The sequence below is a fragment of the Colius striatus genome, chromosome 8, assembly GCF_028858725.1.
Source record: "Colius striatus isolate bColStr4 chromosome 8, bColStr4.1.hap1, whole genome shotgun sequence".
NCBI lineage: Eukaryota > Metazoa > Chordata > Aves > Coliiformes > Coliidae > Colius > Colius striatus.
This window is the reverse complement of record NC_084766.1, coordinates 15,202,054-15,225,981: the sequence shown is the minus strand read 5'-3', so window position 1 is coordinate 15,225,981 and position 23,928 is coordinate 15,202,054. Positions and strand designations below refer to the sequence as shown.

Here is a 23,928-nt window from a genome sequence, read left to right as displayed (position 1 = left end):
AGAATGGTAGGGTTGGAAGGGACCTTTAGAGATCATCTAGTCCAACTCCCCTGCAGAAGCAGGGTCACCTAGATCAGGTTGCACAGGAACATGTCCAGGCAGGTCTTAAAGACCTCCAAGGAAGGAGACTCCACACCCTCCCTGGGCAGCCTGTGCCAGGGCTCCATCACCCTCACAGTAAAATAGTTTTTTGATGTTGGTGTGGGCTCCAGTACCTTGGTTTTATTTGTGTGAATTGTTTGGAAGAATGATTAAGAAGTTGTCATATCCTCCTGAACACCTGAAGACCAGGAATAAAGCTAGAAAATAAACTCATTGCCCTAACCACTTCCTGGTTCATTCCCAAAGAAAATTAGTTACAATGAAAAATCTTAATTCTTAATCATGTCAAAAAGGATAGCAAGGAGATAGCTCACAAAATCAGAGAGAACTGGAAAGGAAGCAGAGTTGAGGAAAGTACAGAAATGGTTTTCCCTTGTCAAGACAAGCATTGTACTGTATTAAAAACACATAGTCCTTTAAATGGTTGTGATAACCGTTGCAGGAGGAATACTGCATTTATTGTGAGGCATCTTAATTAAGGAGGCGGTGGAGAAATTTAGAGAAGCTGCAGTCAAGAATGGTAAAATTGGGGACAGAACAAATGGGAGGGGGAGAAGTTCAGCTAGGCAAACTGGTCTCTGCTGTTTTGATGGTCTGCAAGTTTCTTAAAGGTGTAAGAGCATGAGGAAGAAGAGAAATAGAGATTGTACAGGCTGATGTAACCACAAGTAGTGGGGCAGAGTAGGCAAAGGTGGGTCAGCTGCCATTGGGATGACTCTTCTCCAATAAATCCCGGTCAAAAACATTATGCCCATTAGGAGAGGCAGAAATCATCTTGCTTGGGACCAATAAATTCAGACTGCCTGGAAATCAGAGACATACATCTTGCTGAACATTTCCTCTTGAGCAAGAGCAGGATGAGCTAATTTTCTTCAGTGCCCTCTGGTTTCCCTGGCTGGGATTCACATTTGTTGGATTTAAGTGTTGTTACAAGTTATTTTAGATCTGCAGATCAGAGGAAGAAACAGGCAGTGTCACTGATTAGCTAAAGGAATTAAGTAATTAAATTTGCCAATGTAAAGCCACTCTTCTTCCCTGTCCTTAGAAAGTACTGACCCAGCAGATTTTTGATGCTGAACTGTTCATTTTAATTTTGCAAGTGATATTCTCTTCTTTGAACTTGAAAATATGTGTTTAGAGAAGGGAAAGGAAGGAAACAGCCTTTGCAAAGGCTAAGTTCAGTATTTTGCTTTTTCTGTTTGCTCCGTGTCTGCACAAATGGGATATGGTATTACAGATTTTCTGAAAGAAAAGGAAAAACAACCCAAACACCAAAAACCAAACACCAATTTTTAACAAGGCCTAACCATTTTTTTTTCAGTTGCAGAATGTACATCATTGTACCCTGGGAGAGAAAATAGGGGAAGAAAGAGGAGATGTGTAAAATTGCTCTTTTTCTAGAATCTTGTAACTAGAGTTTTATATATTATTCTATTTGCCTATGGAGAGAAACAACTTTATCCATGCAGCGTGAGATTCGGGGGCTAATGTGAAATTGTGTCCAGGCTTTCATGCAGTAATTACAATTAGAGTGAATAAAATTGAATGTGTTATTTAAACATTAAGAGCATAGCTGGAAAGTGTTTTATATTGTTGCACTTCAAGGAAATGGGGAATTAATCACTGGAAATTATGGGTCAATATAGAGGAGACTTTTTGTATAAATATCTTTAATTAGATTGTATTATTGGAGAGATTATGCAGGTGGTGTTGGGGATAGATGGTCCCCTTGATTACAGCTCAGTTAATGCCATATGAGGGAGGGATGGCGAGCAAAGGTCTTATGCCAGTGTGGAGGGCAGAGAAGCTGAGTGGAGGCATGGCTTCTGCTGCAGGGCTGTGTATGGAAGGGAAGAGAAGCCCCCACGTGCTGCTGGAGATTGCTGTGGATATAGGAGACGTGGCTTAGGCACATGATGTTTGGAATTTAAAGCCCGAATAATTGGCAGGAGGAAATTGGAAATTCAGAGATGATGATGGCAGGACTGTACGTGCCATATATATCAAGCAGCTAGTGACAGGCCGTTCCTGCCATTGAGTTTAATGTTATTATCCATCTGTTTAAGACACAAAGTGATTGGAAAAAGTGATCTCATTAACATGTTTGCTGAATCTTACAGTGATAAAGTGCTACAGTTCATTATAGCAGGGGTAAAACACGATGTAAAAGTCTCCTGGTCTTAAATTGGGGCTGTAACTAATGTACAAAATCCAGTTCAGTTAATTCCATATTAATTTCTTTGAGTTATTCTTCTTTGTGCTCCCCCTTCTCCCCACATCTGGGAGGTGCCCTGACATAGAATGCTTGTTGTAGAAACTCATTACTTTCTGAGCATCCACAAGAAATACTCAAATTTGTCTGCAACAGATGAGGTTAAAGAGGGATGAGCCTCTCCAGTGATCTACGTTCTACTGCCAGCTCTGGGTGGGGAGAAGCCGTCTTCAGAACAAAGAAAGGGACTAATTTTTAATTGAACATTTAAGGTGACAATCTAAGCACTACTAATAGCCCAGAGGATTCCCTAGAAATCCCAGAAAACACCAACGTTCCTGTAGGTGGTATGTATTTGAAAGCAGCAGAACAAGATCAATTCTCATATATTAGCTTAATTTGGAAAAAAAATGTGGCGCTGTGGTGTAGCTTGAAATGGTGATAGGTTACAGAGCCCGCCTTGGAAAGGTACTGAAATTCTTTGGTGGGATGCAGAGGGAAGAGTGTGGTTTTGTTGTGATGGGTGACTGTGAAGCTATGCTTTTACAGAGTCTGGCTCAATAAACTGTGACGACCTAGACTAAATGCAGTGAAAAAATAAAGTACTGCACTGTCTCAGCTGATGAGCTCCAGCTCGTGTATTATCTCAATGTTATAAACTGGACTCAGACAGAGTTGGTAAGGATTTGTTTGAATTTTTACAGTGAGATGAGCTGAGTCCAGAAGAGAATTATCCAAAGTCCAGGTCTTCACCTCACCCAGTGGCTGCTTCATGAAGCACGGAGCGCTCTGCAGTGCCAGAGGAACATTCTCTGGCCAAATTGGTATTAAACTGTATTGAGCAGGCTGGACCTCCTGCTGTTGTGTTATTTTCTCTTGTTTGTCATTAGAAATATCAGATGATATTTTGTGCTTTTTCTATCTGTACATAAATTACATTTTTTTCGAGAAATATCTCCCATCCTCTAGACCTTTGGCAAAAGCAGCACCATGAAGACAGATGGAGGTTTCCAAGAGCTGCGTTTTCCTCTTAAAATTGCACAAATTACAGAAGATTGCTTTTGGATGAAGTCATTCTGAACTCATGCCTTTTTTTTTAATTGGACTTTTGTATCTTCATTAACTGGTCTGTGTTTTTTATTGTGGTTTTTTTTAATGTAGCTCCTCAGAGGAATTTTGAGATTGCCTTTAAGATGTTTGATCTGAATGGTGACGGCGAGGTGGACATGGAAGAGTTTGAGCAGGCAAGTTAAATGACAGGTTGACTTCTTAATGCTCTGGCATCATAGTCCTAAGTGCAGCACTCCTCTACAATGTTATCATGATTTATATTTGTGGTTAGGGCTGGTTTACATGTTTTCCTTCTGTGCTGTGATGTGTTGCCTCAGTGCCTGCTTTTGTTTGTTAACTGGAAATTTCAAGACATAATTTCTCATTTAACCAGGACAACTGTAAGTATAAACTCTGTTTTCTTGTGGCTTTTACAAGGGGATATTTTTACAGGATGTCACCTCCAAAGGACATTAAGAATTTTTTCATTATACTCATGTCATAGGATTTTGATCATACTTTTTTCCACAGCTTTTAGTGCATTCCTTAATTTTGTTTGTCTTCAGAGGATAACCAAGGTGAGTCTGCTTCAAAGAAGAATTGAACCACTTAGTTCCATGTGATGTAAAAACGTGTTTATTGAGAGCATATTTTCATTAGTTTCTTTTCCCTACTTCTTACAAGGTTTCATGAACAGGGAATTTGATGCAGGCTTTTTAATGAGCTTGTCTGATACTGGTGAGGGTCCTCTTACAATCTGTAGTTTGTGATTGTGTTGGAGTGAGAATAGATTGAAGACTGGAGATGGCAGTGGAGGAAAGATCTGACCTCCCTAGACAGAAGTGTGTGGTTTTCTTGCTTATGTAGAAAACAGCCTTAAGGCTTTGGAAACTCATAAACTTCCTGTAGTCACTGTATGTTAGCAAAGCTCCATATGTGTGCTACTCATAAAAGGAAAAGTAAAAACAAGGGGAAAGGGGACTGGCTGGTTGGATGGGCAGCCACCGTCTTTGTTGTCTAAGAACAAGGTAGAAGAGATACACCACTAATCTAACAAATATTTGCGTGGTCCCTGGCAATTCTGTGACCCTGTCTTTGTGGGCTTTTGTATGCTGGAGGGCATCTGCATTTGGAAAAGGTGAAAACTGTGTACTGATATCCAAGAACAAAGCAGCCCTAAATAGTCTCCTTAGACTTTCTTACTCACCAGTTGATTGAATGAGTAGTTAGCTTCAGAAGAGTCTCTAAGAGGTCATGCTTAGGGCACTTGCTATAAATGGGTAGAACTTGTGGCAAAGCAGGTCTCTTAAATTAATTCCACCCCTTTTAATCTTTTGCTGTCATCCTTCTTAAATTATTACCTGTGGGTATGGTGTCATTTATGTGAGTTTGCTCCAGAACAGTGTAATATATCTGGTTAACTGTATGTTTTCAGAGGCAAACTATGGGCTATTAAGAGAATGGAGTATGTTTATCTCCAATATGATATCCCTTCATGTGACAGCTTGTAATGTAAACCCAGGAGTTCGTTCCTTTTCCCTCAAGCGCATATGGGAACATAGAGCTATGTCCAGGTTACTGTGCTGTTTGGCACTGCCTCCCTACAAACTACTGATTTATAAACACTGTTGAAAATACTGTTCTTCCTTCTGTTTGCATCGTGCATAGGTGTAGCACTGCAGCTATCTGACAATATTTCACAATTCAAGAAGACTTTTACAATAGTTATTAACGTTCTACAGCAATATCAGTTATAGAGACAAGTGCAATTAGGGAAAGTGAGAAACAATTAACCGCCAGCTAGAAATGCGGTGACACCAGGGTACAAATGCAGGTGTCACCTTTGGCTTTGTAGTTAGACATGTCAAGTAAGAAATAATGTTTCTTGAGGATAAATGTTTCAGAAGCACTGCTGAGATGATGGTACAAAATTGAATTAAATTATCTTGGGTGATCTGGTAGGCAAAGGGAAGTTACATGTCTATTAAGTCATATGAAAACCCTTCAAAAGGGGAAGAGGTTTTTGTTAAGCTTGTTACATGCATTACTGCTTTCATATGAAGGAATAAAATTCCTGATTAGCATTAGAATATTTTGCTGAAGACTCATCTTCCAGAGCTTTCAAGTCTGAGGGTGAAGGAGAGCTGTTCAGGCAAGCGAGAAGCTGACGATGTTTTCACAGGTATCGCTATAACCTATTTGCTGAATTTTCCAAACAGGATTAAAGCGAAGTCATAGCTTCAGCAAGAGGCACATACACAGCATTATACACATCTATAATACAATGTGCAGAATAATTTATATAATGAATACTGGTTTTCACTCCTTATGGAAATGCCTCAGTAAGAGCAATGAGAATGGCAGAGTTTGCAGATCCATCCCACAAACATCTGTCAGGGGCAGCTGGAACCGGGCCTTCCAGGGGATTATACCAGTAGAGGTGGCATCCGTTGAAAACAGCCAACACCATTTTCAGGAAAACAGGAACAAAAAGAAAGGAAAGAAAAAAAGGTCACCCAAAAGTATCATACCATCCCCAATGGCTGTGAGTGTGTGAGAACGCATTTCTTACTCCGTTTTCACATGTTGTCTTTGGAAACAGGAGGTCTCTCATCTCATTGTTATCTGAGAAAAACATTACAATTATTCATCAAGAAAGAAAACTACTTGCAGTAACTTTATCTAATATGCAAGTAAGTTGAAGACTTTAGCTATCTACTAGGAAAATTCTGAATGTCTTTAGACCTCACTGAAGAGCCTCAGATTTTTCTTCTAGTTGACACATACATGTAGTGCATAGCACTAATAGTTTGATGCCTGCATCAGTGTCATCTTCAACTTTTCATCCTTCAGTATGTCAACTGTTAGTGCGCTCTTCCATTTTAAAATAAAAAGTTGAATGAGAAGTATTAAACTCACAGGCAGTGGTACGTTTTTATTTCTCTTCTAACCACTTTAATTGATTTTTTTTCCCCCTTCTTTTCTTACTTGCCTGCTTCAAAAGATGAAATGAATCACAGAGACTTTAGGCTGAAATACGTACAAAAGACAATGAAGCATCTCTGTACTTTACATCCTTGTACAATCGATGAGCCATGGGGGAGGACAGCAGTGATCAGACTGGAGGGCAACTTCTTACTGTGGCTGTCTGCCTGTCTGAGTATTAGAAGGAGTACCCAAAACATGGACCAGATGAATAATTTTGGCTGCAGTGCCCACAGATGGGTTTTCAAATTATCCAATGTTTGTTATAGATGGGGAGAGAAAAAGAGGGGCGTAGGATGCCATATAAATAACACTCAGGAAAAGATGCTCTATCGAACAGTCTACAGTGTGGTAAACACTTGCTTCTGCAGAAATAGGGGCAATTTTCCAAGCTGGTCATAAACTGCATTGCTTCAGACAGTTTATAAATATTTGTCTCCAAAATGTGCATGTAGAACTCGCAGTTGAAGCAAAGCACAAAGCAAAGTAAGGAGCTGCTATTTACAGTGCAAAATTCCTTCCTCACATCACAGTGCATATATTATAGGGGGGAAAAAAAAGCCCCAAAACCTTTTTTATGTATTTTTATTTTCCTTCTGAGTCTTATCTGATTTTCCTTGTAGTGGAACAATAGCCAGTAGTCTGTGGATCAGTGGCAGCATTTCAAGCAGGGTGAGCCCAGCAGTGACATGCAGTGTACTCCTCTGGAGCATCCCCTTTGGGGTTGTCTCAGCCCTCACTCTCTTGTTAGGAAATGACAATAAGAAAATAACAAGGTTCTGGCATCCTTTTGACCTCTGAAGCTCTTGGCAGCTGTTTTCCTTCTTCTTGTCCAGCTTTTGTCAGCAAGAGGAGAAGGCTGAAGACACAGCAGCAATGTTTGCTGTGGCTTCAGGCAGCCTGTGCTGTTGAGGCTGAGCACTAGGCAGCACCTCAAGTGGCTTTTATTCCCCTCCTTTCTCACACTTGTCATCTTTGATATGAATCCTCTGCCTTGTTGGAAGAGATTGGCTATTATGCAGAGAATAACCCTGGCTTCTCATATCACTGCAGCAGTCATTGAGATGGGCAAGTGCTGAGGAGTAGTGGCATACTTGAGGATGGAAAAAAGAGGCGAGTGTGCATTTGGCTTGGCTGCCCCCTTTATGTTAGCATAGGAACCTTAAAATAACAAACTCTTGGATTTTTCAGGCTGTCACATCCTTCAGGTTCAATGTTTTGCCATAGCATAGAGGATAGAGAAGTTGTCCTGCACATGTTTGCCCTGTGCCATAGCATCCACTACTTGCCTACAAGAAGGTACAGGGCACTACTGAGAGCTCAGGTGAGGAGGATGCTGTTTGCCTATGTGGCTTGTTAAAAACATTGAGATATTGCTATTATAAAGTGTGGTTTCACAAATATCTCAGTCTGCTAGTAACTCGGATACTTCTACGTTCCTTATTACTTTGTTGTCATCGCCTCTGGGATTGTGTTTTGTAGCCTGTGGGACTTTTGGAGAGCCCTTTGCTTTTGGTGGATCATCCCCCACCTACAGCTCAGTTTGTCACACAACCTGGGATCAAAAAAGCTTCCAGCTACGACAGAGAGCAGCAAGCAGCAAGGAGAGAGTGCTCTTGGGTGGAAAAAAACTGGGTTTGTGCACAATTGGAAAGGAAACATGATGTGAACTAACGAGGCTAACAAGGAGGGGTGATTAAGTAGGAGCGGAAGCTCCAAAATGTGTGCAGGCTTTTTTCTTCCCTGAGCTTACCTCAGCTTTCCCACTTTCTGCACCTTTGCTGGGGACAAGCTGCTCTCTGCTGACCAGGTGGAGGATCAGCGCTAGAGTGCTTATCTATAAACCAGGGACATTGTTCATTAAAACTCATTTTAAGCATCTCATAGTCTTTTTTCTTTAAAGAAGACTGAAAAAAGCCCAAAGCCCAAGTTTAACCAAGTTTATGAATTGTCAGGTCTTTTAAGAATTATTTCTGGGGAAAAAAAAAAAATCAAGGAGGGTGACACAGCTGATCTTGGACTACTTTGTAGATACTTGACTAGCGTAAGTCCCTGTGTTGTTTCTGATGCTGAAATCCTTCCTTTTATTTTTAGGTCCAGAGCATCATTCGCTCCCAAACCAGCATGGGCATGCGCCACAGAGACCGATCTACAACGGGGAACACCCTGAAAACTGGCTTCAACTCTGCTCTGACAACATACTTCTTTGGGGCGGATCTGAAGGGGAAGCTGACCATCTCCCACTTCCTGGACTTCCAGCGCAAACTGCAGCATGACATTCTGAAGCTGGAGGTTTGGTTATTTTTATCTCTGGGGGAAGGCAGTAGGTGCAGCACGGTCTGTGCTTGCATGTTGTGGTTTCTCAGCAGGAGTGTGGGAAAGGTCCAAGGGGAGTTACTACAACTGCAGCTCTTAGTACTTACTTATCAAACCTGTTGTTTGATTTCGGAGGAGTATTTTGGTGCCTTTGGCATTCCCCAGGAACATCTCCAGCTTCAGTTGGTAGCTGCTTCTGGCAGAGTTGCAGCAGCAGCCAGCACATCCTGGGCACGTGTCCTTCCACATGGTGCCTGCCTTGCCAGCGCCTTGGCATTGCCGATGGAAATGATTATGAGACGCTTCAGAAAAAGATAAAAAAGGTTGAGCATTCTGTTGCAGCTTTCCCAAGGAAGATTTGTCTTGTTCCTAGTGAGCAGGCTGTGCCCAGAAGGATCAGGCTTCGTAACCATCCCAAAACTCTTCATTGCTGCTTTTGTTTCTGCCCTCTTGTTTGCTTCACTATTCTGAATATTTTGGCTGTGTTCAAGCCTTGTGTGAGTCCTGCTGAATAGGAGGTCTCTGTTATGTGACCCCCATGATTTGCTCCTGGGTTGACATGAATTATAAGAAATGTCCATATGTGCTGAGACTCTCACCCTTCAATTGAATTGCAGATCTTCTTTCTTTGCATTACCAGGAGATAACAGCAGCTCCCAATAACCCTCCTGCTAGTCACATAGCCAGAATTTAAGCATCAAGCTTCAAAATTTGGTTCTTTCAACTAAAATGTGTACAAGAACAGCAACAAGGGACTCCTTGGTCTGTGTCTCAGCTCTCAGGTGAAGCTGACTCAGAAACTTGACTCAGAAACTTGAGCCCATCTCAGCAGCAGGCTCAAAGGTTTGACCTGACTCAAGCAAAGCCAGGCTTTTATTTGCATCAGAAATGAGGATTTATGCACAAGAAGATCCTCCCACAACCATAACCTGTTAAGGTAACAGTATTTGGAGTTCACTACTGCAGCAATCTGGTGTATGAGTGCATGCTCAGGCTGTGTGATCCAGTTAATGAACAGTATTTTATGAAGTTTCTGTTAAGTCAGTCCTTGCAAACTTCACAGAATCGCAGAATCTTAAAGGTTGGAAGGGAGCTCTAAAGATCATCTAGTCCAACCCCCTGCCAGACCAGGACCACCTAGAGTAGGTTGCTCAGGAACTCGTCCAGGTGGGTTTTGAATGTCTACAGAAGAGGAGACTCCACAACCCATCTGGGCAGCCTGTTCCAGTGCTCCGACACCCTCACAGAGAAGTTATTCCTTATGTTTCTTTGGGACCTCTTATATTTCAGCTTGTACCCATTGCCCCTTGTCCTATCATTGGACATCGTTGAGAACAGCCTGGCTCCATCCTCCTGACACCTACTCTTTGCATGTTTGTAAACATTAATGAGGTCACCCCTTAGTCTCCTCTTCTCCAAGCTAAAGAGCCCCAGCTCCCTCTGCCTTCCATCATAAGGGAGATGCTCCACTCCTTTCATCATCTTTGTGACAGTGCACTGAACTCTTTCCAGCAGCTCCCCGTCCTTCTTGAACTGAGGGGCCCAGAACTGGACACAATGTTCCAGACGTGGTCTCACGAGGGCAGAGTAGAGGGGGAGGAGAACCTCTCTCCACCTACTGCCCACACCCCTCATTTCTGTTTTTTATTTGGAGTTTTATGAATCTAAGAAAGAGGATGATCCAAGGCTTTTTTTTTTTATGAAAGTAATTGTCCACTTTACTGACTTTCATTTAACTAGTTAGTAAAGCAAGTGGTGTGGCTCTGCATTTGCAGGGAATGTAGGCTGCTTGAACACTATGTTCTTCATGAACTGGAAAGTGTCGAATCCTCAAAGTGTCTAGAAATTGATTTTAATTAAATACTTTTTAAGGTTAAGAAACATAATCTGAAGCTGGAATGCAAAGGGAAGAGAAATAGAGATTATTCTATCCTCATTTGCTGCCCTGCTCTGGTTTCCCACTGCTGTATTCACTCCAGGGGTGGGCAATGAGAAGGCACTGAAGTGTTTCAGACCCTGTGGTTGAGTCCTGTGCTCCCTCCACAGGTCCCCACTTCATCTCATTAAGAAGCAATGGGATTTTTTCACTTTCATGGCATTTGTTCTCCTTTTCCTCCTACAACAGTTTAGTATTAATTGAGTTTTTAGTGATTTCAGTCCATTGTATGTCTTGCTGGTGAATGCTCATTACCTTTCTAACAAGTTAGTTACTAATTGGGGACAGTAAAAGATATTTATGTCTTGGTAAGTTAATGAGTGTCATAAAAGCATCATTGCTGAATTGCTGACAGCACCCTTGAGCACAGCACCATGCTGTGCTTTGCATTATTGATACTCATTTTAACTGAAAAAATGACCTATGCAGTGCTAACAGTTCTGTTCTGCCAAACTTAGGTTTTTCCTGAGTTGATGGTACTTAAGTACTTGATTTTTATGCTCATAGTTCTCATCAGTTTAGGCAGCACAGGCCTATTTTTGTCCTTAGCATTACATAACGTGGCATCTCTCACTTTCTGCTTTTCTCTCTTTTGACATGATCTCCTGCTTCATCTCCTTGCTTCACATTTGGTGTGTTTGTTCACAGTTAAATGACTTTTCACACTAGTGTCTGGGGGGATTTGCATTGCTCCTTTTCCAGGGAATGCTATTATGAACTTAGTCACTTAAATGTAATAATTAGAGAAGAGGCATTCTTCAAGTATTTATCTTGACCCATGTAAACCAGAAGAATGTGAGGAGTGGTGCTAGGAAATATTGTACTAGAGAGCATCAGGTAACTCCTGTAGTGTGCCCACTGCTGAATGAGATGAGTGCCCCGGTGACAGAGTATACAGAGAAGGCAGAGTTACTGAATACTTTCTTTGCCTCCGTCTATACTGCTGGAGACTGTTCTCAGGAGCCCCAGACTCCAGAGAAAGTCAGGTCAGAGGAGGAGTTTTGTTTGGTTGATGAGGAATGGGTTAAGGATCAGCTGAGCAATCTGGATGTACATAAATCCATGGACACTTTCCATCATCTTCAGTAAGTCGTGGAGAATAGGAGAGGAGCCTGAGGACTGGAGGCAAGCAAATGTAACTCCAGTCTTCAAGAAGGAGCTGGATAACTACAGACAGGTCAGCCTCACCTCCATCCCTGGAAAGGTGATGGAATGACTTATCCCGTGTCCAGGCATTTAAAGGATGAGAGGGTCATTAGGAGCAGTCAGCATGGCTTTACCAAGGGGAAGTCCTGTTTGACCAACCTGACAGCCTTTTATGAAGACGTAACCAGGTGGATAGATGGTGGTAGTGCAGTGGATGTGGTTTATCTCAATTTCAGTAAAGCATTTGACACTGTCTCCCACAGATTCCTCACAAAAAAACTGAGAAGGTGCAGGCTGGATGATCAGGTGGTGAAGTGTGTTGCTAAGTGGTTGAAGGAAAGAAGGCAGAGAGTTGTGATCAATGGGGTAGGGTCTAGTTGGAGGTCTGTATCTAGTGGAATCCCTCAGGGATTGGTGCTGGGACCAGTACTGTTCAATCTATTCATTAATGACCTTGATGAGGGAACAGAGGGCACTGTGAGCAAATTTGCTCATGATACTAAACTGGGAGTAGTGGCTGACACACCTGATGAAGGCTGTGCTGCCATTCAACAAGACCTGGACAGGTTGGAGAGTTGGGAGGGGAGAAATCTAATGAAATTCAACAAGGGCAAGTGTAGAGTCTTGCATCTGGGAAAGAATAACCTCATGTACCAGTACAGGCTGGGGAATTAACTCTTAGAGAGAAGTATAGTATTTAGCATATAGTAGGTAGCATTATGTAGTTTATAGCATTTTACTATTTAGTATATATTATTTATAAGTATCTGAATGGTGGGTGTCAGGAGCTTGAGACATCTCTTGTTTTTATGGTATCTAGGAACAGGACAAGGGGCAATGGGATGAAGTTGGAACACAAGAAGTTCCATTGAAACATAAGAAAAAATTATTTGAGGGTGAGGGAGCCCTGGCACAGGCTGCCCAGGGAGGATATGGAGTCTCCTTCCTTGGAGGTCTTCAAGACCTGCTTCGACTCGCTCCTATGCAACCTGATCTAGGTGACCCTGCTTCTGCAGGGGGGATGGACTAGATGATCTCTAAAGGTCCCTTCCAACCCCTACCATTCTGTGATAGGGAAAAGGGACCTGGGGTTGCTGGTGGACAGCAGGATGACCGTGACCCAGCAATGTGCCCTCATGGCCGAGAAGGCCAATATCATCCTGGGGTGTATTAGAGGGGTCTGATTAGTAGATCAAGAATGATTCTCAATCTACAGCCCTTGAGATTCTGTACTTTTTAACAACTTCCCTTGTTTTATGTGCCCATTTGGATAACGAGCCTGTGAACCCAGTGGTCCTTCATCAGCCTCATGCTCAGGTGCTCATGCACATCAGCTCTCGGTCCTTTTCTTGGTGTGTGGCTAGTTTTACCAATGGGCAAGATAAGGCAGAAAAGAGCTAGTGGCAGATATGCCAGGGGCTCAGCTGAATACTTCTATCCTCCCCTCCTCATTGTTTCCTGGCTTAGCAAAATGAGCACACAGTCTGAAGCTGGGATGTTAATTTGAAAACTAGTTTTTGTGTTTGCTGTCAGAACTCCAGGAAAGGTTTTGGGAAAATGCACCATGAGCAGGTCTGAAGAGTATCTCCTGGGGTTAGGACAGCCTCCAAGTGACACGGTCCCTCTGTTCTCAGAGGGAGATGCTTGCTTTCTCTCTTCCAAAAGAACTTTAAGAACACTTTTAAAGCTGTTTTCCCTTTGCCTCAGGATCCAGGCATATCTGCAGTTAATACACTTGAGAGCTGGTTTCTTCTGCTGACTGTGAAGGTGGAACAATATTTTCTGACCAGTTAAACATGCTGCTGCTTCTCAAATACGTTATTCACAGAGGTGTTACCTCAGTCATTAATTGGCCAGGCCTGGGTCAGCTGTGGGTCCATTTTAGAATTGGCTGGCCCTAACCCTATCAGCTACAGGGGAAGCTTCTGGTAGATCTTTGTTTAAAGAAGCCACCCCTGTAGCTCTCGCCGCTACCAAAACCCTGGCCCAGGCAAAACCACTACAGTTCATTTTTTTCCTAGAAAAATATTCATGCATATCTTCTTGTTAAGATTAAGCAGAAACTTTCTCAGAGGAATTAGATCAGAAAAAGCCCTGAACATTTCAGTGTTCTTTGACTGAAATACTGACAGCATGTTTAAGTAACTGAGACCCAGTGTTTTCTTCTTCCCTTCTACTTATTTTTTTTGATGAAGGCACATTTTCCATCATTTTATAGAAACTCAGCAATCAGCTCAACTGTAGGAAGGGAAGGATGAGAGAAGTAACCACAACCAGAGGGAGAGAAGCTTTTAATGGCTTGTTATGGCTTCTTGTGGTTTGACTACTTTGAGGAAGCTGTAGCTTCCTTGTTACATTGCAGGGTGGCCCTGCTGAGCTGAGCCACAGAAACTGACCCACTGAATGAGGCAGGCTCCCATAAAGTGCTTGCCGTTTTCTTACTGCATTCATGCTGCCTTGCATTGCCACCTATGGACAGGCTTTCCTTCTTGTCTCTTAGTGTGACAGACAGTGACAAGTTTGTCTGGACAGGCTCTGCAGCCATAATGTGTTCTGTTAGGACAGACTGTGTTGGGTTCCAACAGGGCTGTTTTTGAGTAGAAGTACTCTGAGGTAGGAAGATGAATAGGACTTGACATCATTGTTTATGCTATTTCCACTTTGCAATGTCTGTCCTAGATATTTTCACGTCCTTGGTGGACTCTAAGGGAGCCCTATACAGCACATGGGTTTTTTCCAGCCTAAATTTTTCTATGATTCTTTAAGTGCCTGTAGAAAAGATTTGTTAGCCCTTTGTTCTCCACATCAGTGTCACCCCTGAAAAGGAACCCAAAAGCTACTAATAGCAGTGATTTCATCGCTATATTTAGTCATCTTTTATTTCCCCAGGCCCCTTTCTGCCAGCAGTGGGATCTGTGCTGAAGGTGGAAGACCTTAGTAAAAAAAATTCTTTTCCTTTTCTTAGCAGTGAAGTTTCTTTAGCTCATTGTTTTCCTGATAGTCACAGAGGGCATTCATTCTCAGCTGAATTGGGGAAGCAGGTACTAATCCTGTGCCTTTTAGCTGTGGGGCTGCCTTCCTGGCAGGAGATGCCACGTTTGGAGAAGTGAGGTTGTGCTGCACAGCCTCGAGCAACTCTAAGTCTCAGTCTGGTGTGGTCTGGGATCTAGGCTTCAAGCTGGTGGGATGCAACTTCTCATGGAGGAGCTTACCACATAGGTCAAAGAGTCAGATCCTTGTGCAGATGTGTATCGTTATCCTTAAACATAAGGAGCTTTGCAGATGGTTGTTTAGCCAGGGATCAAGGACAGCCCAATAGCAGTCCTTCCCAAGCAAAAGGTCTTCTAAGCACTGGAGCAGAGAGTAGTAAAATTGGATTCTGTGAGAATATGGCAAAGGTACCACATGTCATTGCTGCCATCCAGAAAATCATTTATGTGTGTGTTCTGTGGTGTGAGAGTAACTTATGAGAGTAACTTCTTTACCTTGGAAACTCCTGTTTTCGTGACTAGTGCCAATATGATTGCTGCTTGATTTGGGTTTTGTGAAGAAGATGTGATGAGTGTTCTTTCATCTGCACGTATCTCATTAGAAAGTCCTAGGCTTTTTCAGATCTCAACCCTGTCTTGATATTCTGGTTTCAGAAGGCATTTCTAATGCATTGCAATCTGGTTTTAAGGTAATAACTTGAGTCTGTAAGTGCCTTTCTGTTCTGAGTCCCAGTGCCAGGGTAGTTGGTATCTGACTAATCCTGTACCAAGTAGTAAAAACTACTGTGTTGTTACCAGCATACTCAAGATTTTTTTTCCTTTTTTTCATACAAAACACACACTTGCAGACCAATATAGCTTTTCAGTGACTTGTTAATGTAGACAACAAAGTTTACAGTAACAATTTTGTATCTTTATCTACTGCAGTGATTTAGGTGAAAGAAAAGAGTAACTTAAATTGTTTTGGCTGGCCTGAAAAATGAAGTCTGGCTGTATCAGATTGGCAAAGCTTTGTAAGGAAGAGCCCAAAACTCAGATTTTTTTGGAGGTCAATTTGCTGTCAAACTTATGTGAAACATTTCAGTGTTAAGGCATCTTATGGCAGTTTCTTTCATGGCTACCTGATGATGTGCACACCATCAGCATCACTTCTGGCCTGGCCTCTGTGGGAGCAATGCTGAGGGATGTAGCATTTTTCTTCATCCTGTAATGTATTTTGTATACCTACATAGTTTTGTCAGTTCTGTATCTGTATATCTCCTCCTTCAGTCCCTTGCTTGCTTTTTCTTCCTTCACATGGTCCTAACATACAAAAAGGTAAACCAGCACTTGCGGAATTGCCTTTTTTCAGTAAGGTAATTACTGGCAGGTACAAAAATTGCTAGGGTTCATTGTTAGTGATTTCCTGACCTGGTTGCAGTACCTACCCAAGTGTCTTGTCACTGCAACATCTCTGATGTGCAAATATATTAAGGAACAGTTTGAGTCACCTGTGGTGCACCAGTGAAGCTGCAGTATGATGTGTTATGAGATATGCTTTGAAATAATTCAGTTAAATACAGAAAGCCCCAAGTGCACTTCACGAGTCTTCTCTTTATCCCAGAGGACAAGTGATTCAATGGGAAGGGAAGGTGGGGATGCAGCATTAGAGGGCTCAGGCTCAATAGTGTGTACTGCACAGCTTAAGAGCTCCTGCCCTGGGGAGCACGAGCTCTGTAGCTGGGTCATGAGGAGTGAGAGACAGGTAGTCCAAGTCTTGGAGGCGGTGAAGAATGGCTACCATGGCTGTAGTGTGAGGAAATAGGTGAAGCACAGAATTAGAGCAGGGAGAGGAATATTAATAAGATGAAGTTATAATTAAAAAGCCACCACTTTTTAGAAAACAGAAGAAAAACCCAGAGCAATTTGACTTTTATGTTTGTGTTCTGGTGTGTTGCCTAGGAGCTGCTTCTCAGCTAAGATAACAGACCAAATATGTGCTTATGTACTGCTGGTGCAACTGCAGAATGGGTGCTCTGAAGCCAAGAGACACTGGAGATAGCAGTGGAGGAGCAGATCTGTTTATTGAGGGGAGATCTCCTGTGGTGATCTTCTGCCACTCAGTTGTCCCTTTGTGCTTTTACATACCAACTTGAGCCTGGGATTCTTTCTCTTGGTCAATCCTGGCTGACAGAGGCAGATTGGGAATGAAAGGGTCAGCAGATGGGATGTTTTGAAGTCATACCTGTCTCTATCCAATGCTGAGAACACACACTCTGGGTCTGTGTCACTTTAGCTTTAAGGTTTGTTGTTGGCCAATAACCTTTAAAACACAGATCTGGAAGAGAAGAGGAATTTGACATTGGAGGCTTTTTCCTCAAAAAGTTTTTACTAGGGTCAGGGATGGACAAAGCCATGATGCATTTAATTCCAAGGAGAAAGGAGTTACCAGGCCTATTCCTGTGGAGCTATGTGCTCCCTCTTCTGTGTTTAATGTGTTAGAGGTTTCAGGGAATAGAAATACAGCTGGAACTCATGACTTCATGATGGATAACCATTAAAGTATTGAGGGTGGCAGGATTTTGTGACATCTCCAGCTAAAAATGGGATCATCTAACTACCACGAATAATTTCATGTTGGGGAACTCTGTAGTTAAGGAGTCATAGCCCAGCATATACTTATGAAAGCTGTTGATTTCTAGGCAGGTAGTTGAAATGATGTGAATAACTCATCATGTTTTTGATGGCATTCAATGCTTCTGCCAGCCTGCTTTTGTCTTGTGGGAACGGAAAGGGTCAGGTGAAGCTTTCAGGTTGAGGGTACTGTCTCAGGATTTAGGAAAAAAACAGCATTCAGTTTTTGTCCAGTGTCAGACAAAGGCTTGGTAAGAATTCAGAGTGGGATGTTAGTATGGAAAAAAACCCTAACCCTGAAAAATAGGAATAAATTATGAGGCCATGGCATGTGCAGCTTAAAGAAAAGACAAAAGGGAGATATAACTGTCTCTGTAAACATGAGGAGTCACCATAAAAAAGACTAAGGCAAGTAATTTTCATCAATCAGTAACAGCAGAGCGGGTAATGAAAGGCTTAAATGTGCACCAGGGAAAGTTTAGTTTAAGTACAAGACAGGTTGAATTTTTTCGTTAAGAAGGGAGAGTGCCAGTGGGTGGTTCACCAGCATGGGTGAGGTACCGAAAGCTGTGCTTCCTGCCTCTATTGGAGGATGCCATAAACACTATTCCTAACTAATTCCTCCCCAGTACAGGCTGCAAAAGCAAGTGGGGAAATCATCAATCCCAGCAAAATAAAACCCTTCCAGTGCTTCACTGACAGGTGGAGGAAGAGTTTGAGTATCAGCTCTGGTGTGGTTTAGGGGAGCTCAGGAGAAAAGAGCACATCAAGCATCTGCATGTCAGCTGTGAGGTGCTTGGTGAGACATCCCAAGCGTGCCAGCTGGTGTGCTTCAGGGAGTGATGGGCACACGAGCCCTCAGGCTCTGCTTGAATACACTCTGTGCTCAACCTAGGTGGGCTTGGGAAGACCATGTCTCACAGTGTGGTCATCTTCAGTGTACCTGGTGGGTTGGAATCAGGCATGAGCACTCAGACAGCCACTTCTGAAATTGTCTTCACAGTGACTTGTGTCCTCTCCACCAGCAGTGACAAGTAAGTGCAGTGCTGTGACGGGTACAGACACGCTGAGGTTAAGGACAGTGACACCAAGCAGGTACATGGCGTAAAGCTGAGAATGTCCTGTGGCCAGTAGACCAGAACAGTGAAGCATGCTGGTGAAGCTGGCATGGGCGTGATGATGTATGTGTCTTGAGATGCTGCAGCCACTTGTAAGCATTGCTGCGAAGTCTCTTGAACACACAGAAGCCAGTTTTGACATCTCTTCATTTTGGGATGGATGCTGTATGGGCTGATTAAAGCAAACATTGCAATGCCTGGTGAGAAAACACCCACTGTGGTATATGCTGCTGCTTTACTTGTGCTTGAACTAGGTGAATTAGATGTGGTTGATGCAGTGGCTCTGCAGAGGAAGTAATTTGAGGATGTTATTGGAATTTCTATTTATTGTATCGTTAGTAGCAGGACAGGGTTTTTCTCTGTAACAACAGACTCATTTGGTTTATGAAGTGCGTGTGTAAATCCACTCCCGAGCTCCTGCAGTGCAGCACACTGAGCCTTGTGCTCCTGCAGGCAGCAGAGCCCTTTGTAGGACCCTTACAAATAGAATCCCAAGAGTGGTATTTTGTTTAATTATCTTGCCATGAGAGTGTGTGTGAAGGTTTGTGTTGTCAAGTCTATCAAGAAGAAGAGATAAGCTAGTTAGCATAGATGCTTCTGTTTGTGTGCACATAATTAACCAGGTAGTCCCAAAATGTGATGGGCAAGAGGCTGAGGATGTCTGTGTAAACACATTGGGAGTGCAGCTGTGTTAGCCAAGTGATACATTTGGGCACAAAGCTCTATACAGAGGAAGGTTTCAGACCAGCACTACTCATGCTTGCCAAGCTCAGCACACAAGCTCAAATGGGATTTCATGCTGGTGCTGGGTTTTGTGCTGTTAGCGAGGTGGGAAAACCAGGCACCATCTCAGAAGCTCTTGTAGCTTTGTTTTGTTACTGTGGGGTCATTGCTGAGGTATTTGCAGTGTCCTGATTAGCTGACAGAAATCAAAGCAGATGTTTAGGGCTCCGTGGTTTCCATCTTCCTGTGGACCCTCAAGTACAGTGACTATGAGAGCACAGGTAATGCGTTTTATTAATTACAGAAAGAAACAAAATGTTTATTACCCAATGGGCTTGCTGTGCTTCCTTGCATGAGAATGTCAGCCAGCTTCTTAAGTATGACCCAAAAGAAGTACTAATCGAGTCCTGTGCAGCAAGAGCATGCTAAAATCGCTGGTTGACAAGTTTCTGATGAGCAATTCTTGTAGCAGGTATCTGACTTCTGCCTAGTTCTTCTGCTATGTAAACAAACACTTTAGTCCTCTTGCTCTGTTGCCCCTTTCAAGCTCCAAAGGCAGAGCTGTCCTCTACCTCCACATGTTGCTGTCTGTGCTTCAGCTCCTGACTTTGCATTAAGGACATGGGAGTGGGATGCAGGCACTCCTTTTTCCCTGCTAGGCTGAATTAAACTGCTGCAGACTTATTTTTGTTGGCAAATTGAGCGCCAAGGTCAAACAGAAACAGAGTAAACTCTAATAGGCAGTAAAAGAGCTGTATTTCTTAATAAAATTGTGGTCATCAGTTCCATGGAGATATTTTTGTTTTTCACAGTAATAGTTTGGCTCTGGTCCTCGTGGCTCTGCCATCCCATCAGTATCCCTGCAGAGGGGCTGGGAACTCCTACTGCTTCTGGACTTTTCTCTTTTCTCATTCAGTGAACATATAGGATGGAAAAGCTGCTCCATTCCTGGTGCTGAGGTGCCAGGAGCATTGTCAAGGGTAGGAATGACAGTAATGGAGCCAGATCTAGAGAGCCATAGTGGCTGCTTATCTCTTCCCCCTCTCCATTCCAGCAGTCAGGCAAGTACCTACCTTTAATTTATCAGATGTGTCCTTTCCCCTTAGTATTACTGGTTCCTCTTCTTTACATTTCCTTCCTTTCATTCCTCCACTGCACGAAACTTCAAAACGCAGATCCTTTCAGAGCTGGCAAGAAATTATTTTGATTCATGAGGATGGATTTCAGGTGTGTCCATCTTTACATAACCCTTTTTTAACTGCTCATTAAAGCATGACAAGTTGCTGGTGACTGGATTTAATTTTTCCCTTTGCAAGCAGCAGTGGCATGCCAAGGTCAGTGAAACCTCAGAAGCATCCATCAAACACCTGGTCTGCTGGGACCGTGCTGCCGCTGACAGAGGTACATTTTTAACCTGGCTGATACATATTCACTTAAGCAGCTCTCTGAAAGCAGAAGGAAAGTGCCAATAGGAAAAGAATTTGGAAGGCTGGGTTTTGCTTGTGTGAAAATAGCCCCCCTTTTTTTTTTAATATATTTCTTTAAAGATAAAAAAAGAGAAGGAAGCTGCTACTGGTAGCATCAGGAGCATTTTTCTTCCCCTGATCCAGCTGTGCAACCCATGCAATCCAGGGGATCAGGTAGGGGAGGATGTTAACAGGCAGTTACAGAATTGACATGCTCTGGCTAGTTTTACAAGTCTCAGAAGTGGTTTCCAAACCTGAGGACGTCCCAGTACTGTCTGCCTGTCCCCTGAGGAGCAGGGAGCACCATCAGCAGTAGACAGCCTGCCAGCTCAGCACAGCTGGGCTTGTGGCACACTGGGGCCGGAACTGCTACAGTGCTGCAGGCAGGGAGCCCTCAGCCTGCTCCAGACATCAGAGAGGGGTTCTGGTGCTCATGATTTGCCTCTCTGTATGGGTTATCCAGGTCTGGACCAACTTTTTCGAGCAGCTTGGGTTTTGTGCTGCCCACCATTGCAGGATGATGCCCAGAACAGCCTGTGCATGATGGTTCAGGCTGGGTTTGGCATCTCCTTCTCCAGATCCTTCCTGTTTGCATTTCTTGCACTGTTGGTAGCTCAGTGAATATTTAGAACTGTATCTTTAACTCTTTTTTGCCAAACAACATAGTTGAGCTTTGTTGATCTGATCCAGTGGCTTTTTGAGGGTGCTAGTGCAGTACATCAGGCTGTATCTGGAGCAGGCTGGGCTTCTCCTTGCAAAACTCAGCAGTTCAGATCCTTGTGCACTGGAACCTTTCAACATAATTAGCGAAACAAAACAAAATTAAAAACTATTTTGAAACCTTTGATCTTTCCCAAATAAAAGTCTTAAGAAACTTTTGCCTCACTCTTTTATGGCAATAACTTGGTGCCTGTGCAAACACTACAACTCACTCCCAAACAGTAATTCTTTTTGGACAGAGGGAGTTGCTAGGGTTTAGGAAGATGTACAGTGTTTTCCCCTTTGGTTTTTTTCTTCCTCTATCACAGTTGTATATGCAACTTGACAAGAGATCCTGGCAGCCTGCTTCTCCAGAAGAGTAAACAGAGCCAGTGCTGCAGTAGTTTGCAGATAAATAATGTATTACAGCCTGTCAAATAAAGCTTTGAGCAAATAACCACTTTAAAGGGTCATATATCGTGACTCTGAATATTACCCTACAAATCATGGTTTCTCAGACCCTTTTGATTCCTTATTACACACACCGTGGCTCCCAGAACAGGTCACCTTTTTCAACTACCCCTAAACCTGACAGAATTAGTGTTAGCAATATTTCTGCTATTGGTGTTTGTTTAGCCAGCATAAATAAGCTCAAAAATTGTCCCCCATTGCTTTTCCCTCCATACAAAAGTCCTTGTAGACTTTTTTTTTCTATTTCAACTGGAAATGTGGCACACATACATTTATTTCTCAGATGTTTGCATTGAGATTTTTAGGGAATGCATTGTTTATTTGATTGTTTTTTAGGAGAAGTCTTCCTGGAGATTTAAGGACCTGTTACAATACAGCTAGATATTTTGCTAATGTGAGTGAACAGAAACTATATTGCCAGGATGCCTGGCTGTAGCTGGTTTGAAGTTCAATAATATCTCCATCAAATTTACAGAAGGTGGATTTAGGAGTGGTTTTGAAAAATAAAAACCACATAACTTGAAGATGCAGATTCTTGCGCAGCATGAGTATTGTACTTTTGTGGTATATCTGTTTGATATACCTTTCAAAACTGATGTGACCGTGTTTCATATTCTTTGCTGTTGTTCACGGGTTAGCAAGGCCATGCAGTAACTCTCGAGTGAGCCCACGCACTGATAGGTATGGGTGGAATTGCAGAACAAGCAGCACAGAGTATCGCTTTGTCTGTGTGGCTCACCAGTTGGTATTCCCATCACAGGATAAGTCTGAGGAATATAGATTTGAGTCCCAAAGCACAGACTAAGCTAATTTCCCCATCTTGTCACACTGAAGCTGCTGGAAGGTTTGCAGGCTTACTGTAGAGGTAACAGGCAAGCTGCATGGGAGATGCTATTGCATTTTCCTTTGACTTTGCTTTAGGAAAAGTCAGAGCTGTGTTGTCATTATGCTGTGTCACATTACACTTGCATGTTTCCCTCTTGTGTCAGTGGGCTTCAAGACTCTTGCTGATTTTGGTTGGTCTTAAATACCATTTGAACTCATGTCAAGTGCAGCCACTGAAGGGTCTGATGGTTATTTTAACAGTCGTCTTCTACAAAGCAAGCAGGCAACATGAGGTAAGCCACTGCTCTGTGTACAGACCAAAAATGTGATGCCAAGTTAGGAAAGAAAAGAAATCCTCCTTTACAAGTGTGAGGTTTTTACATCCATTTGTGGTTGTATGGTGATGCTAAGCCTTCTTGGAGAGTTTTAGTGCCTCTCCCGAGGCAATTGCAGACCTGGTGTGGCTCTCTTGGGCACAGTTCAATCTGTTGGCAGCAGTGACAATACATTGCTCCCCAGTTTTTAAGCAATTCTTGTATATATGCAATCTCTGATTAGACAGCATTTAAGCACTGGATTTTAGGTAGAAAATTCTCTTCTTAATGCTGTTGGTTATGACAAATTCAATGAGGAGGGGAGAGAGTCCACTGGACTGAGAAGTCTTCCTCTGAGGAATGTCTGATACCCAAGCTTGACCTTTCTCTGAAGGAAGGATGTCCTGAGGGCAAACTAAAATCGCATCTTACATATTCTTGCACAAACACCACCTTGCCTGAGCCAAAGTCACACACGCAGCCACACCAAGCCTGAGCTGGAAGAAGCAAGTCAGCCCTTGTCCTGCATCATATGGGGCAGCAAGGCTGCAGGTCTGTGCTCATAGGGACATGATGCTGTTTGTACCCTAAACCTTTGGGTTAAATGACATTTCCTGGTTTCCCTGTTGTTCCTCAAATTGGAAAAGTCTGTGTTTGGGGTGGATGTTCTGAGTCTGTGACAGTATTTGCAATGCCACATCTCCACAGTTAAGGAGAACCCAGAGGAAGTGGTCTGGCCTATGCCAGATGGCTCCTTAGCCATCAGAGCTGCTTCATTTCTTAGCAATGAGCCTTGCAGCTGCTGGTGGCAGAAGGGGAGACATAAAAGGAAACCAGTGTCTGTATTGAAGAAGTTTCTGATGCTTCTTTGAATAAAGATGTTTCTCGTGGTGGTGTTTCTGATTTGGTTCAGGCTGGAAGCTTCTCAGAAGCTGGCGTTTGATTTCCCACAGGAGAAGATG

General features: G+C 42.9%; 1 protein-coding gene across 5 annotated transcripts in view; it reads left to right on the top strand.

Annotated features, from left to right (window-relative positions):
- MICU1 (mitochondrial calcium uptake 1) overlaps window positions 1-23,928 on the top strand; it is a 110,285-nt gene that overhangs the window by 66,166 nt on the left and 20,191 nt on the right. For 4 of the 5 annotated variants that reach the window (XM_062001166.1, XM_062001167.1, XM_062001164.1 and 1 more), the window contains 2 exons: window positions 3,476-3,558; window positions 8,444-8,641. In XM_062001166.1, coding sequence (XP_061857150.1) covers window positions 3,476-3,558; window positions 8,444-8,641 — 281 coding nt within the window. Of the gene's footprint in view, window positions 1-3,023; window positions 3,139-3,475; window positions 3,559-8,443; window positions 8,642-23,928 lie in introns of those variants that run through there. The other variant, XM_062001169.1, reaches the window with a different exon arrangement.